Consider the following 17,822-nt stretch of genomic DNA (forward strand, 5'->3'; position numbering starts at 1 on the left):
TATACCCTTCCCTGTTCGTTCCGTCATTAGGTTATCCTTGCAGCTTGAAAAACGGGCTATAAACTTGCTGCGAACTGAAAAAAATGTGCCCGGTGGCAGATTAAGGACTCCGCAACAATGTCACTGACAATTACAGATAGTGGACATGGTTTATTGGTTTACTGGGGTTTACTGGGGCCAAAGGCAACTCAGACTATGAGGGACGCCATAGTGAAGGGCTCCGGAAATTTCGACCACCTGGGGTTCTTTAACGTGCACTGACATCGCACAGTACACGGGCCTCTAGAATTTCGCCTCTATCGAAATTTGGCCGCCACGGCCGGGATTGAACCTGCGTCTTTTGGGTCAGCAGCCGAGCGCCGTAATCACTGAGCCACCGCGGCAGGGCACAGATAGTAGACATGATTCCGGAGTGCTGCTGAGGACTTTCCATACCTTCCTCAGCTGATAAGCACGCACTGCGTACTTCAGATGAAAGCAGCGTGGGCCCTTCCAGTGACAGGGTGGGGTGGCACTGCTGTGGTACAGGTGTCATCGCCCTTGGAGGGATGTCTTCAGCGGCATTCTCAACGAGTGCAATGCTAGCCACATTGCTCACTTCAGCAGCTGTTGACAAAAACGTTTGCTGTTCTAGACTTCCCGTTTAGCAAGTTCATTTTTTCTTGTTTCATCATACTTTCCCATCTTTTTGTGTTTGGTCTTTTTACGTAATTTATCTCAGCTCCACTAAGAACATGAACATATGTAGCTAAAGTTCACATTTCCACTGTGATGCACACGTCAGGATCATTAAAGACATGGAGTTAGCGTAAGACTGCATTTCTACAACCAATGAGGAATGTAATAAACATGCAAAATTTTTAACACTTGCTTTCCCAAAAAGAAGTCCTTTTTATAATGCACTTGTGTATTTTTAACACACTGGAGCTTACGAGAAAAAAGTAATAACTTACAGGCTGTAGCAAGTGGTATCCAGATTAAGGGGGGACACTACCCTAACGAGTGAAATTTTGAACCGCTTGCTTGATTTAACTGAAACTTGCAGGGCTGGTTTATATCACTGATGGGACCATCTGTGCCAAATTTCATCACTCTAGAATAAGTATGAAGCAAGTTATGCAACCTCTATGACAAGAATGACTATGCTTGCTTAGGAAAACTATCGTTTGGAAAATAAGTGCAATCTTCCAACTTTTTCCCATTATATGGCTTTAGGAATGACCAGAGCACACAACTGTGGAATTATTTTGCTTAATTTTGCTATATTTCTAAAGAATGCTGCCATATAAAAAATGGCATTCATTTTTCATCTCTGCCACTTCTTTCAAATTAGGTTTTTTAGCATAAAAAGAAGGAAAAAATAGGCAAATTGAGTGCACAGTTGTGTTCCTCACAAAATTTTGCTCCAGAAAGTCTGCTACAATATTAATGTTATCAAGTAATACTGAAACGATAGTTTTCCTAAGCTGGCAGTTTACTAAAAAAACAGGAAATGAGAAAAATGGATTCAAAGATTGAAAATCACCCCACTATTTCCAAGCCTCTAATGTTCAGGAAAACCCCCCAGCAGCATATGTAAGTCCCTCTTCTTCAATTCTATGCTGCTCAGCAGCTGTGGCTTGAAGTTTGCGCTTTTTTCTGGGCACCTTAGAGCTCTGAAGTGATTTTGCTCGCGCCCGCACCGCGCACAATTTGGTGTTCTCCTCGATGACCTTTGTAGTGTGCATGCCACAGCAAATGTCCAACTTCTCTAAGACTCTTTTTAGTCCCTTTGGTCCTTCATTGAAGTTTAGAACAGCTAGTGCTGCAGCTGTCTCGACAGTTCTGAGAGACACAAACTCCGTCTTCGGACACCGTTTCCACACCAATGAGTTGAACGACTCGTTGGCATTCTGAGTCTGCATCCGCGAGCAGCGCGCAAGTAGGTCTGCTTTGGCCAGCCTGTTATACAGGGGCATGAGCTCCTTAGCTATGTCCCTGCTGAATGCTGGGCGGTGCGCCCGAGCCACTGACGGCTTGCCCGCGGCAAGCAAGGCCTGGTGCCTGTTGTAATGGCACCAGGAGTCCTCGCCATGCGGGCAGGCAAAATGCAGTGTCTTTTCATCTGTTGAGTAAGAATGAAAAAGGGTGGCCATAACCCCTGTCTGCATCTTCTTCACGTCAGGAGCATTTTCCTTCAATGCAGAGGCATAGTATGCTGTCAATTTCTTCGACATTACCTTTGTCAATTTTCCTCTGCCTCCCAGGCCTCTCTTCTCCTTCGAGCTTTTCAATTCCAGTAAACACACGCTTGGCAACATGATTTACACAGTCTTCTTTAGTTATTTCTTTATCATAAAGACCAAGTTTGGACACATGCAAAAATGCCTTACTGTCGCCGTCGCTCAGCACTGTTGCATACTGCATGTTGTGCAGCACTTTGGACCTGCTGAAAACAATGCCAGCAGCCTCCACCTCCATGGCATTTGAAGAGCCAGAAAAGTTTTTTTGGCAGAGCTCCTTGTGTGCCTCGGCCCATCCTTCATGATTTTCATCCCCAGGCTTGGGTCCCAAGCTGCACGCATGGCAGTAGTTGCTCTGGACAGAAAAGTCGAGCACGAGGCCAGAGTCCACCTCAATTGCAGCACGAAGCCCAAAGTGAGAAGTGTGGCCTCGTTTGTGCCACGTTCCGTCGTAGCTGACGCAAACGTCGAGCAACTCATCGTCTTGGGCTTCCTTTTTTTTCCTAACGGCCTGCGCGGCATCGTGCATAGCGTCGCGCGCAGCGTCCATCGCGGCGCCGTGTATCTTTTCACCCTGCAGCTGGTAGGTCTTGAGATGCATTGGTGGCGGACTATTCATGCTCGTGAACAAATTCTTCAACTTCACGAAGTTAATCCCGCAGTTCCGGGCAGCCAATGCGAGACGCATGGGCAGCTCCAGCTGACGGCTCGATCCCACGACGGGAGAATGCGGGACACGGACGATGTTTCCGCACCCACTGCACAGAACAACAAACTGCTGGTCAGCGCCTGCACCGCTTTCTGTTAAATCAAGCGACTGCTCGCTGCACACGGGACACAACAGCGCGCTGATCATTGTTCTTACCGCTGCTACATCGACAAAACGGTACCCAGTCGGCACTTGAGGCCCACCGCTGACGTCGGGCGTCGCATTCTTGAAGGAGCGCGGCCTTCCTTTCAAATGCAGTCAGGACGTCCTCGTCGTCGGGGCTTGAGTAAGATGCTTCGGTCGCCGGCGATGGAACGGAGATAGGCGATGGAACGGAGATAGGCGATATCGGTCGTCCCATCGCTCTCGGTCGGCCTTTGCTGGCTCGGCCTCTCGCTTTCGTGAAGCGGCTTCATTTGCCGAAGCTGTTCCGCGACGCGAACTTCCCAGCTGGCATACTTCCAACAAAAATATATGTTTGCAGAAACCAGAGGAGCAGAGAGGTAAGATCCAACGCAGGATGCGATCAAGCGTGGTCTGACAAGGCGAGGCCTCGCATAGCGCGAAACGACATTTAAAACGTCACGTGCTGTGTTCCCGCCAATCACAACTCAGGTTTCGGTTTGCTAGCCAATCAGGGCTCGCCGTATTCAGAATTTTGCGTTTGCTTTTTTAACCTTTGCTGACGTTCCACTCTACTCTCAACGGAAGCACGCGCGCTCGCTGGAAAGAGGAGGAAACGACGCTACTGACAAGGGTACTCGCTGCTTGCAAGGCCTAATAGACGCTCCGCACGCGCGCTTTGAAAATGGCGATTGCGGGCCATTTTCCTCGACCCGGAACGACGCGCGGGCGCCGCCGACCTTCCAATAAACGAATATTTCTGCGTTTCTAGAGCATGCCCGTGAATAAAATTTTGCCGAGATGTTCTTTATTAGTCCGGGAATCGAAAACGAGGATAATCCAAAAATAGACTTTTTGGCCCAAAATTGCGGTTTTTTGCACCGTGTCCCCCCTTAAGAAGTAGGCATACTGCCATACAGGACTAACCTGGAGCTGAGAGGCATTTCAAAAGCTGCTCCTGCAGCTTCATGTTTAACTGCCGCAGCTTCGAATTTTCTTTCTCGAGGGCTTCCAGCTCCTCTTTGAGTGCCACAATGTCCTCATTGGCACTTCTTTTGGCAGCCATCCTCAGCTCTTTCACGTTTTTTGTTGACTACAATTGAAGCATACGCATAGCCAACATAAATGCAGCAAATGTGTATCATGCACAAGTCATTACACTTCTCATATAATGAGCATACTGGCATTTGTTTGACCACTACAAGGAGATTCAACCACTTGCCACAAGTACATTAGGCGTTTCCTCATCCATAACACGGTACTGTTGGCCGCAAAAGTTTGCAGGATCTGCGATATGTGGCGGGGTGAAGCAAAACTGCATTGCTGCGTGATCTGACATAGCAGAGCATAGTATCCAGGCTCATGTGAACCTCAACACCACGCTCTATGATGGCAGATGGCACAGCAATGCAGTTTCGCAGATCCTGCAAACTTTTGTGCTTGACAGTTCGTGCTCCTGATACATGTTACGAATAACAGCAATGCAAGAAGGAGTGCATATGACTGTATATATGACTGCATTAAGCCTAAAACTCTGCAGGTCTACAAATGGCAGCAAGTTCCTGTCTAGAGGTCTCCTTGAAAATATTCAGCAATGCTTCAATGTGACCGTGAAGCTGGCATAGTCACTGTCAAGTCCTTCATGACTCTGAGCTGAAGCTGCTTCTTACTTGGTCGCTCTTTACAACAGCAACTTAAATGGTCCATCAGAGCAAACAGCTATATCATACAGTCCTTTGCATATGCATTTCCAAGTTTAGATGCATGAACTAAACAAATACTAGAAAAATGCACTACATCACTCATATAAGCTTTTCCTACAACTGCACGCTCTGTTTACCATGGCTGTGATTGTACAGGGTCAATCACACTTAGCGTGAACACGGCTCCGCGTGGCACCGCGCTCCGCGAAGCGCTGCTTGCAGCGCCCGCAGGAAGCGGCGGTGGATTCTCGGGCAGGCGCAGAGAGCGCGATGGGCGGGGCCACCAGCGCGTCGTCTGCTACTGCGCGTCGTCTGCTGTCGTGTGGAGTATCGCCGCGAAGAGCGCTTTCCTGAGGTGCTGACAGGAAATCGTCGACTGTTTCAGACCGATCAAAATGCTCGTTACGCAGCACACACTTCTCCCCAATTTGTACTCTTTGCTCCTCTGGAACACGAGACATTACGACGTGCTTCTGTGTTCACAGATTAACTGCTACTGCATTTAGGGGCTGCAATTTCTGACTGAAAGCTGCCAGTGATAAGTCGATGACTGCCTAAAATTTCTGCAAACTCATCACACAATCTTTCCGCGAGTGCGCCATTCTGCAGCTCATTGCGCTGACTCGGCTGGCCAGCCGCCAGCGGCGCTTGGTCTCGATCAGAGCGATAACCGCGACGCCTCTTTCTGCCACATCGAGTATTTACCCTTAATAGCAACGCCAAGCATTTTTTTCGTGGAAGCGCACTACATGCAGCCACCGTGGTTTTCGAAGTGATCTAACCTCAGCATCAGTGCCGACTCCCGGCCGAGACAGCGCAATGACTTGAAGAATGCGGCACTCCGCGTTGCGTGATCATTTTGCAGATATTTTTTTTCAGCCATATGCTTGTCTTCGGTGGCTTCTAGTCTGGAAACTCAGGTCGACTACATTCGCGTGTAACGATCACTGAAATGGAGTAGTACAACTCGGAGATAAACATGCCTCGTGTGATAATTTAATGCATCGTTCTCGTTCGAAATAAAACAAAGAAGCAATTCAAACACTTTTTTTTTCTCCTCGCTGTTCTTGAGAGATAGGCGAGGAAGGGAGCACGGCATGCGAATGCCATTCACCAGCCATTTCGCATTCCTACAGTATGAAGTCAGGGCCATGCAACTGCCTTATTACACGCCAAGAGAGTTTTAGTAATGTTGAGCTACCATTTTAGAGAAGTGTGTTCTGCGTAACAAGCATTTTGATCGGTCTGAAACAGTCGACGATTTCCTGTCAGCACATCAGGCAAGCGCTCTTCGCGGCGATACTCCACACGACAGCAGATGACGCGCAGTAGCAGACGACGCGCTGGTGGCCCGGCCCATCGCGCTCTCTGCGCCTGCCCGAGAATCCACCGCCGCTTCCTGCGGGCGCTGCAAGCGGCTAAGTGTCAATCACGCTAAGTGTGATTGACCCTGTACAAGCGCCCGAATGGCAACATGCTGCTTGCTCTAAGACTTGCACATGTTTCAATAATTCAACACTAGCCAACATTTCCATAAAAATATAAAAAGAGTAAACATATTCAGAATGACCAGGGAGATAGCAAAGGGCCCAGCAGTGGCATCAATGGAAATTGCATCTGCCTGGGTTGCACCGAAGTCATAGCTGCCGCCATGTTTGAGATTAGATGCACGCCAGAAACTTTCAAATTTTTCTAATCCATTTTTCATTACCTGCCCCAATCTGCATTGCCGAAGCTCTCCCTTAGACTCTATATTGTGGCGCCCATGACATCGCATGAAACACATGTATACAGTAAAAGCTCGTTAATTTGACACTGATGGGACTGCGAAAAATTGTCGAATTATCGAATGAACAACAAAAAACAATGTTTGCCGCAACAGGACGTACCTCTATTTGGCAAAGAAATCTGTTATCACTGTCTGTTTTTTCGAGCGAATTTGAGCGACTACGATAGCTCTAACAGCTGCCAGGTGCTCCGCGGCACACGCACCGTCGGGGATTTGTTCACAGAAGTCCTCCCGCACGGACAAGGCTTCTGCGGCTTCTTTCACCGTGCACTTCGGCATTTGCGACAACTGCTCACAATCGTCACCTTCCGACGAATCGTCGTTGCCAGCGCCTGTCACTTCAATTATTTCATCCTCGGTCAGCTGACAGGACAGAAAGGCGAGGCGCGCAGGCACTGCGCGCTACCCACTCGAAAGCAGCGCCGGGAGGAGGTGAAGCGAGCGCGGCTTCGGCCGCTTATCTTTTTCAGCCAGCGTCCGCTTTGGTGGACACTGTTGTTGCTGGGACGCACGTCTTATCTCTTCTCTTTATCTTTCCTCTGATCTTTTAACTCTCCTCTATCTGCACGCGACAGCGGTGGTGCTCGCTGTCGCTCGGCTCGAGCCAGTAGGCAGGCCCGTGCAATTTCCTTACGCCCTTCTCTCAGTCGCAAGAAAACAGCAACAACAAGCAGCGCGGTAAACACACTGACAAAGCGCGCAATTACCAAAAAAAGGGGCCGCCTTATGGTTAAATAACCGCGATCGTAGCAGCAAGAACAAGTGGAAACGATGACACACGCCAAAACGAGACTTGCCGAGGCACAACAAAGCACAAAAAAAAAGACGACAGTCGCTTCGGCTGCCGCTAACCTCGCTTCCCTAGCCCTCGCTCACGCTGCTGACGACGATGACCATACGGATGGCCTATCAGCGGTACAGTAGCGCCGCTCGTGACAATGTTTTTTCTTTTTGCTCTCGGCACACCGGCTTGGCGGGCTGCGGAGTGAAGTCGAATTAACCGACGCATGGCAAAATTTGTTCAAATTAACGAGTTTCGCCCCATAGACTCTTATGTATAATTCTAGGGACCTTGCGTGTGCGTCGAATTATCCGATTTTTCCGAATTAACGGGGGTCGAACTAACGAGCTATAGTAAAATGGCAGTTTGGGCGAGTTGGTTAAGCATCTTGTGCACGAGCACGAGCTATCACTGTACATACTACCAACATGACAATTCCTGAACGAAACATGCAATTTCCAATACGCACATTTTCTGATGGCCCCTGCCACTTCAGCTTTGCACGCTGTGCCTTATCTGTTGTGAAGGTGTTCATTTCTTCTTTGGATTCTGAAATAAATTTGTTAAAATAAACTTGAATGAACACTTGTTTCTCGTAGTAACGACCAGGCCACACAGCCCTCAGGCAGCTACATCTCAGTGCTCGCACTCATATGCTTGTGCTCGCAGTATGCTACATGATAAGTAAATTCATTCGCCTGATCATTTCAAAGGGACACAGAGGACAACGTCATCCAGCTTTAGTTCTTTGTAAAAATCAATTGTATGGCTTTGGGGCCATGTTGATGTTGCAGAGTCATTTATTGCTGCGAAAATTGGGTTAGAAAATGAACCCATAGTTTGATTCACACATGAAAAGGGCCAAATCCCGGTGTGAGACCGTCCATGTTTCAACACCTGTAACACATTTAGGGCACAAAGCTGTAGCTCTGACGATGCACAATGTCATTCCTTCTGCTCTTCTTAGTAAGTGTAGAAGCATGTGCAATCTCAACAGAACAGTGCAGCAGTAATGGTGAGCAAATTTAAGCGAAACACAGTAAAACACAGCACATCAAAAGAAAGCTGTAAATAAGCCTAGAATTAAGCCTAGAAAACTTCTGCCTAATATGGGTAATAGTGCAACAAGGTGTTCTGATTCTGGGTAAATCTCAGCAGATATGTAAACAAATCACTTTCTCCACTCAAGAAAGGTTGCACAAAGCTATGTTGCCACATCTTGTGCACGCGCAAAGGCCATGAGTGACAATACTGCAAGCACGGCAGCTGCTGTGACACTTTGCACTGCCTACATCATCAAAATGAACATGTCAGCTCAATGTTCACACCAAGTGTAAAGCAGAAAAATGACTAAGGTCATCAGAAAAAAGCGTTTGTCAATTTTAAGAATGCAGGCGATGCCCAGTGCCCTAGGAGATGCATACGTGGTATGGTCCTGAACACAAAAGCCAAAGCTCACCAAGTAAGGGCTCAGTTGCATTACTATGTATGCGAAGTGTACAACAGGTCGAACTGCGTACATTTCCCGAGAATATGTTTGCACTAAACCATCCCATAATTAGTGCCTTTGCTAAGGCAATAAGGTGAAACAATAACAAAAAAAGGACAGGAAGATACATAAGATTGATACCATCAGCGTTTGCGTTAAAGGTGCACTAAAGAGGAATCTGAACTCATACTTTTACCGATGGAACTCGATCTACACGTTCTGAACGTTCTTAGAAACTGCGGATTATTTCCCTGTGCAGCCGGTTACCCTAATTTAAATCGAATTAAACACCCAGTTACCGCCTTTTTTTTTTAATTCCCCAGCAGACAGTGGGAGGAGTCGACCAACCTTTCAACCAGTCCTGTGGCGGCTTGCCGCTCTGCCATCGGCGGAGCGATACGGAGTGATTGGCGAAAGCAGAGTCCACGTGCATTTTTATTTCTGAGGGCCTAATTTGCAGCTACGTAGTCTCTGAATAGAGATCTATTTATCCACGGAAATGTAAAAAACAATAAAGACGAAAGCAAAGCCCCCATGTGACTGCCTGCAAGGCACTCCATGTGTTGGCTAACTCCTCCCCCACTGCAGAGAAATAAAAAAAAAAGGCGGGAGCCAGACATAAATCATATTTAAATGAGGAAAATCAGCCGCACAGGGCAATAATTCAAAATTTCTAAGAATGCTTGGAACTTGTAGATCGAGTTCCCGTGGCAAAAAGATGAGTTCAGATTCCTCTTCAGTGCACATTTAAAGGTTTTAAAAATGCGCAGCTCTTAAGAACCTAACTTTCCAGCTCAACATTGTCATGTGACAACAGCCTATTTTAGCATCACAAAACAAGTTACGTTCTTTGGTTGTTGCCACAGATGAGCTCATGTCATACACTCATCTGGCAGCTCAGCTTTGTAGGAAGTTCTCATCTCTACCAAATGCTTCTCATTGTGCCTGCCAAGTACAGTAAACCCTCGTTAACTCGAAGTTGTAAAATCCGGGAAAAATTTCGAGATAAGCGGAGTTTCGAGATAAGCGGAGTTTCGAGTTAAGCAAAATGCCGAAAATATCAGTGCCCGGGTCACTGAGGAAGCCCGTAACAACCAGTACTGCTGACAAACGCTCCACTGCACAATGGGAGTGTTTGTAATAAACGCAAAAGAATTCGGAGAAAGAACTGAATTTTTTTATTTTGGAAAGAAGAACTTCGTGATGCTTGCCTGCTTCGCATTCGCATTTGGCCCGAGAAAAGAGTCTTCGAGCTGGCGAATGCACCGCATGAGCCGTTCGTCGCCGCCGCTGCACTCAACTTTGTTGCGGAGCATATTCCTCGTTTCAGCAGCTGTCGGCACCTCCCGAGGCTCTTCTTCGTCAACGTGATCATCTCCGTCGTTCACTGCCATTTCAAAGATATCGGCGTCGGACAGCATTCCGATGACGGGCACGTCTAGCTCGTATAGAGCGTATACTTCAAATGTGACATCGCCATCTTCGTCATCACTGGCGCAGCCAGTTGCCTTGCGAACTTCGTCGCAAAGTTCATCGCAACCACTGAACTCGTCAGTGTCCGGTTCGAGCGATATCTCGGCCCGAGAAAATCCTGCGTGCTTGAAACAATTCGCAATTGTCAATGCACGGACTTGACGCCAGGCTTCAGCGATGAGGTGGACTGCACCCAGCAAATCTATCTCGTAATTCTTACCGCTGTCGTAAGAACACAAAATTCGGTGCAGCAGGCTCTTCCTATAGTACTTGCGAGCAGTCTCGATGATTCCTTGGTCCATCGGCTGGAGCACGGACGTCATATTGGCCGGCAGGAACTCCAGCGCGACTGCCTCCAAGTTGTCAATTTTCCCGTGACCGGGACAGTTGTCCACGACGAACAACACTTTCCGACCGTCCTTCGCCATTTTGCGGTCAAGAGCCCGGACATACTCTTCAAAAAGCGCTGCCGTCATCCACGCGGTTTTGTTCGCGCGGTAGGTCAAATCTCTCGGGAGCCGTGCATTTCTAAAGCACCTCGGGTTGAGCGACTTACCGATAACGAGCAGCGGCAGCTTTTCATCACCGGTGGCGTTGGCTCCGAAAAGTATAGTAACTCTGTCCTTGCGCTGCTTAGCGCCTGAGCACGCTTCTCCCTTGGGCGTGTATGTGCGGCTAGGCAGCATCTTATAAAAGAGGGCTGCTTCGTCGAGGTTGAATATGTCTTTGTCCGCGTAAGCCTTTTGCAGCTCGGCGAGGCGGTGGTTGCGCCAGGTGTCTGCAGGTCCTTCGTCGACGGCCCCACTTTCGCCGTGGATAGGCTTCGAGGCCACGTTATTTCTCTGCTTAAATCGTTCAAACCAGCCATTGCTGCAGCTGAAGTCTGTGTGGCCCATCTGCAATGCCAGAGTGTCTGCCTTCTCCATCATCATTTGGGTCGTCACGGGAAGGTTGGCTGCTCTCACATTCTGGAGCCACAACATAAGTGCTGCTTCGACGTCCGGGAATTTCGAGGCCCGAATCCGTTTCCGCTTGCTAGAGAAGCTTTGCTCGAAGCCATCCAGGACCTTCTGCCTGTTCTTCAGTACTGTCGATAGCGTCGACAAAGGAATGCCGAATTCTTTGGCGATGCTTGTTTTGGACCTAACCGCTTTGTCCACTTCCTTGATTAAGGCGACTTTTTTCTCCAGCGTCAGGGATTTGCACTGCTTCGGGCGAGACATCGTCGTCCGTTGCGCACACCACACACAAACACACACGCAGCAAAAATCGAAGTCAACGCGCAGCTCGACGAAACAGAACCGCTCGAGCGCTTGTGCACACACACGCGAAGGGCAGCGGACTGGAGAGATCACCCGATAAGCCCACGAGGCTTACCTCGCGAGCAAGCGGCGCGCACGTGACTTCTCCCAATGTTGCTTGACGCGGTTGACGGAAAACCGCTGCGTTCACGGGAATTTTGTATTCACACTTCGATTGTTACCGTGTTCGGCACTTAGCAGGAACCAAGCGCTCGCTCGGAGCCCGTTTCACCTTTCGGAACTGGCCTTTGCCTTCAATCCTCCCGGTCAAAATTTCGAGATATCCGTACTACGCCCGAAAAATACTTCGAGATAAAGGGTAGCAAATACATAGCACGTATGGGGGGTGAAGGCGCGGCGTAAAAAATTTTCGACTTAACCGATATTTCGAGATATAAGAGTTCGAGTTAACGAGGGTTTACTGTAGTTGACTGCACATGAATTCTCGTGCACAATCAGAAGCTATGCAATGAACTGATCCATTCTAATATGAGCCAAATAGTGTTTGATAATTATTACCTTCTCATGAGCCAAGGTCGAGATAGCATCCTTTCATATGTTATTGCAATATGATATTATGCACATGTGCTAACCCCAGTAGAATACAATAATTACCCCTTATCGTCTCCGCCTTCAGCGGCTTCAGTGGCTTCTGCGGGGCCTTGTCCCCACCCTCTGCCAGGAATCTGTTGGACAGCGTTCCTGTGAAGCTGCGCTGAGCCAGCACTTCTGTTGACCACAATGTGGTTGCCGCTCTTTTGACAAACAGTGAATCCTTTGGCAGCGCCATGAGAGTATTGTACGCCTCTTTCGATATTTCATGGCCACTGGCCTGGTGTACCTGCAGGAAAAAGAAAACAAATGGCATGCCGAACTGAAAGGGACGTACATAATATACAAATTATCATTGTTTACCGAGAGCATTCTGACTTAAGAGGGCTCACCAGCTACAAGGCAACTCAGATTTGAACTTTTTCTGTCGATAGATGGTAGCACCTGAGTACCTCAAAAATGAGGGAAGTTCTATTCCCCCTCCAGGTGTGTAAACTACACCGCGACACGAAAGTATTCATTTTTCCGCGTACAAAAAGTAGAGCCCAGAACTTTCTGTAGGTATGTGGCCAAGGTTCCGGGGACCGAAGCACAAAAAAGTTAACCCCTCTCAAGCCATTGAGCACAGAAGGATGTGGGGGTCATACAATGGACCACTTCCCAGGAACCCACCAATTTAGCGTTTCTGGTTTGGGTTGCCTAAGCTTCCTTCAGTCTTTTCTGCGAAAATTCTTTTACAATGGTAAGGTGGGGTGACTAGTTTCGCCTGAGCAGACAGGTGTGGTCGGTTAAAATGGCTTGGTGCATCCGCAGGACATTACCCGGAAAAGGTTCCATTGTGTTGAACACCTATGTAGTCAGTCTCTAAATAAAAGCAAAGAAAGGAGCTCCTAGCACAAGGCTCATGGCTGGTCTTCTTCCCTTTCCCGTGTAGCCTTCCTTAAATAGCTGCAGAAGGATGTCCTCGATTGTAGTGGCAGCGTGCAGCTTACTTTGCCTAGTCTCGTACGAGCGTTCCCAGGGCCGGACACCCATCTTCCGCTTCTCAGCACCAACAAGGCTTGAGTTTGGCTTGTTCTGACGGTAGCCATCATCTTGTGGCACTTTTGTGCGCCATACTTTTCTCCCTGATTTGTCTCAAGGTGCTTGAATACCAGCAGGCAACAAGTCAGCAGAAAATGCCAGCAAAGAATTTCAGGTACGGGAAGCGTAAACGTGCAGGTGCACTGACTGCGAACACCAGAAAGAGGCAAGCTCGTGATAACGAACCTCCTACGTGCAAAACACACTATCCTCTCTATGGTGGCGACCTTGCCCACCCTGCTGAAGATTCTGCGTCCCCAGAAGTCAACGAGCACAACCCAAGGCCGGCAGACGTTGAAGCCCCCATCAAAGAATCCGAGGTGTCAGGAAGTGCCCTGTCATCTTCAGTGATGAGCACAACAGAGTCGTGCGACGAAGATATTGCTAATGGAGGTTCCGCGATCACCACAGTAAAGAGCGGCAGTGCAAATGCTGGAATTCAAGGGTCGCACATTGTTAGCCTTCAGTACAGTGGAACCTTGATTATACGTCCCCCGGTCATGCGACGACCCGCATTTTACGACGAATTTGTGCGGTCCCGGCAAAACCCCCATAGAGACAATGCATTAAAAACCTCGGTTATACGACGCAAATTTTAGAAGGACTCCGCTTCGTACGACGGCTAGCTCGTACCGTCCGTCAAAAAAGGTCGTCAGCAAACGCAGGCCGGGATGCCCGGTACCGTATTTTCGCGATTCTAAGCACCCCCCCTATTTTCGGAAAAAAATTTCTGAAAAAAAAAAAAACTTTGCATGTGAATCTAAGCACCCCCGTTTTTGCGCGGAAGAGAGCGTTGCCGAGGCCGCCAAGTGCACTTGCTCTCTTTTTCGTCGAGCCTGTGCAGTCCGAGTCCCAAGGAGGCGCGGCCTGCGTGTTGTTGTTGCGACTGAGAGAAGGATGAAAAGGAAAGCGCACGGGGGCCCGCCTACTGGCCTGAGCCAAGCCACCACCGCTGCCGAGGAGAGTTAAAAGATCAGAGGAAAGATAAAGAGAAAAGATAAGACGCCGTCGCAGCAACAGATGCGTCCACAGGAGCCGACGCTGATGAAAAAACAGATAAGCGGGCGAGGCCACGCTCGCGGCTCGCCCAAGCGAGGACAGCGGCGTCCACGGCGCTTTTTGTAATGGAAGTAATGAATGCTTGTGCCCCAAGATAAAACTTCCCACGAAGAGGAAGTGGACAACGATGCAGAGGTTTGCGCTCCCATTCCTAGTTACGCGGACGTGTTGCAGAGCGTCGACAACATCCGGCGCTTTGCTTGCGCGCGCGACGATGTTGGCGACCTACTGCCGGAGGTGGCAGCCCTTGAAAGAAAGTTGATGCGCCGAGGTTGGGCAAAGGTGCAAAAAAAAAATTACCGATTTTTTTAAAACGGTAATAAAGATTTTTTTTGCAAATCTGTTTCAAACAAATGGTGGGTTTTGTCTTTTTTAATCTGATTGGCGTACTTGCCGCGGGCTTGAAGCCGGTCAACAGTTTTCCGCGCAAGGCCGAGCGCCACTGGCCGCATTCTTTGATTTTCGATTATACGACACCCGGATTATACGACGGTTTCGCACGGTCCCCTGAACGTCGTATAATCGAGGTTCCACTGTACCTGTTGAGCAGCTTGCAAAAGACCGCCCTCCATGTTCCCTTCAACTGCACTTTGGTGGATATGGACTGTGTGTCTGAAAGAAAGCAAGGTCTACGAAGCACATTGACTCTTGTATGCAGGATGTGCCGAAGGAAGGATGTCATCCACACAGACCCGCCATCTGATGCGCAAGCTTCCAGCGGCTGCGGTGATATAAACACATCAGCGGTGTGTGGAATAATGTCAATTGGCTGTGGCTTCTCAAACCTTAACGAACTGCTTGCGTCTATGAACATCCCAAGAATGTCATCGGACACTTACACGAAAATAGAGGACGACGTTGGCAACATTATCAATCAAGCCGCCTGGGAGAAAATGAAAACAGTGGGCAGAGAGGAGGCAAGGCTGGCAAGAGAATGCGGCGACATTGACAGTGACGGTACACCCACGATAGCAGTCATCGCAGATGGTGCGTGGTCAAAGAGATCCTACAAGAACAAATATGACGCTCCGTCAGGCGTGGTGAGTGCACGAATTTATTTAGTTGCCATAGCGGTAAAAAGCGCTGCATTTTGTACTTGAAATATTTCACACTTGTTCTTTCGGCTAATTGGGGAGGTATGGAAAAGACCCGCGCTTTCATAACCTAGCTGCATGAACACGGGGCTATGTACCGCTGTGATCGAAAGGCATCAAGCTGCCTAGAGGTAGCTTTAAAGTAGCACTTGAATAGCAGGCATGATAAGCTGAAATACCTATATGTTTGAGTGATTAGCAGTGCAGCCAGTAGGGCAGCTTCTTGACTAATATTGGTCTTACTCTTTCAGGCTGCTATCGTTGGTCACAGAACTGGAAAGGTCCTGTACCTTGGCGTGAAAAACAAGATATGCGCAATGTGTGGCTGGACTCCACAAGGTGCCACCCCGAAACAGCATCAGTGCCACAAGAACTGGCAGGGAAGCTCAACGAGCATGGAGCAAGCTATTGTGGTGGAAGGCTTCAAGAAAAGCGTTGAGCTACATGGCATCAAATATACAAAACTTATTGCTGATGGCGATTCCAGCACTTACAGATCTATCGTAGCAGCAGCACCGTATGGCAACCAGCGGGTTGAAAAAATTGAGTGCAGGAACCACCTACTTCGAAACTATGCAGCAAAAATAAGAGATCGCTCAGAAGAAGCGGCTAGAAAAAATTCCTCCTAAATTAAAGAACTCTATTCTCCAAGCAGCTGTGCGCCTACGGCATGGAGTTGCAACAGCAATAAAAGTTAGAAGCTCTGAAGAGGCATCGTTTTCTGAAAAAATAGACCGTCTTGCTCATGACATAAAGAACGGCCCAAATCATGTGTTCGGAGACCACGCTAACTGCGCTGATTACTTCTGTTCCGGAAGCAAAGCGGGAGAAGAAAATATGTTTCCTGAAATAGTTCAGAAAGGCATCTTTGAAGAAATTTGTGTTGCCATGAGCAGAGTGGTTGCAAACGCGGCGAGCCTAATAATGGACGTCGACAACAGTGCTGCCGAACATTACAACTCCGTTGTGGCGAAATTTGTAGGAGGAAAGAGGATAAACTATTCTTTGAAAAGATCCTACGAGACAAGGTGTTTTGCAGCCTCCTTATCGCTCAACTGCCGAGGAACATACCACGAAAAAATCGCGCGCAGGATTTCGGGAGGGCAGCTTGGAGGATACACAGAATCATTTGTGAAGGCGATAGTTTCTAGGAGGAATTCAAAGCGAAAGCTACCGAAAAAGAAGATACCAACCACTTCACGCTGCAAGCGCAGAGAAAAGGAGCGACATACTGGTGCCGATGCTGATTACGGCTTACCAGACATGGAGCCCGGTGCTTTTCAATCTACTTCCGACACCTTCCTGAAATCGCTTTCGCTATCAGCAACCAACATCGAAGACCTGCAGCGAGCAACGTCGAAGCAGAGTGGATGCACTCTGTGGAAACAAGAAAGGCGAAAGATTGACAGCATCATTGTTTGGTGCTATTTGTAAAATGAAACCAACGCCGGGATGTGGGCGGACAGTTGGCGACATCCTGTACAAGGAAATAACTTCCGAAGCGATTCGGTATGGAAAAGACCACGAGTGCTTAGCACTCAAGCAAATCGAAAATGAGTGCAACGTCGTGGTGAAGGAGTGCGGCCTGTTTGTTGACCAGGAGAACCCCTTTCTTGGCGCTTCCCCGGACGGACTCATTGGGGAGGACGTTCTTATTGAAGTCAAGTGTCCGTACTCAGCGAGGGACCTTACTCCACTAGAAGGAGTTCGCGCCAAAAAAATAGTGTGCTGTGAGGAAAACAAGAGCGGGAGATTGCAGCTGAAGACAAAAAGTAATTACTGGTACCAAGTGCAAGGACAGCTGAATATTGCTCGCCGTAAAAAGTGCTTGTCTGTGTTGTGGACCAAAAAAGGCATCAGCACTGAAGTGATTTCCAGGAATCAATCGTTTTGGGAGGACGAGATGTTGCCGCGGCTCAAAAAATTTTATATGTACTGCTTGCTGCCTGAGCCGTGGCCTTCCAATTCGTGAGCCTGATTACATTCTCGAAGCACAAAAGGCTTGCTCGCTCAAGCGACCTTTGAAGGAAACGTCGGAAAATGACGATAGCCAAGAAACCGCCTAGAACACCCATTCTGGCTACAGCGTGTGTTTCGCTTTTCCTTCTTTCACTGTGTCCCGCGCGACACACACGAACTGCGTTCACTGTGCAGCTGACGCAAGCCATCCTGCGCTACAGTATAGGTGCCGTCGGACGATGACGCGTTTCATCCACAGATGAACGGCCACATGCAGCGCTTGAACAAAACCATTGCAGACGAGCTCGGCATGTATGCCGACGCAGAACACAAGGCCTGGGATGTCTTCCTTCCGTACGTCATGTTCGTCTACTACAGCGCACTTACTGAGACCAGTACTATGTGACACATTTTAGGCTCATTTACGGCAAAAAGTAACTACAACGCTGGACGCCATGCTGCCAAACGTCACCAATGAGGACATA

The 17,822-nt window shown here is 48.5% G+C and overlaps 1 protein-coding gene across 3 annotated transcripts in view; it reads right to left on the reverse strand.

The window, feature by feature from the left end:
- LOC149355170 (uncharacterized) overlaps window positions 1–17,822 on the reverse strand; it is a 54,565-nt gene that overhangs the window by 10,211 nt on the left and 26,532 nt on the right. For 2 of the 3 annotated variants that reach the window (XM_089583666.1, XM_089583667.1), the window contains exons 6-9: window positions 12,206–12,431; window positions 7,797–7,876; window positions 3,982–4,147; window positions 436–606 (exon numbers count right to left, since the gene is read on the reverse strand). In XM_089583666.1, the coding sequence (XP_089439792.1) occupies window positions 436–606; window positions 3,982–4,147; window positions 7,797–7,876; window positions 12,206–12,431 (643 nt within the window). The remainder of the gene's footprint in view (window positions 1–435; window positions 607–3,981; window positions 4,148–7,796; window positions 7,877–12,205; window positions 12,432–17,822) is intronic. The other variant, XM_089583668.1, reaches the window with a different exon arrangement.

This window comes from Amblyomma mixtum, chromosome 3, assembly GCF_055824585.1.
Source record: "Amblyomma mixtum isolate Tamu chromosome 3, ASM5582458v1, whole genome shotgun sequence".
Lineage (NCBI taxonomy): Eukaryota > Metazoa > Arthropoda > Arachnida > Ixodida > Ixodidae > Amblyomma > Amblyomma mixtum.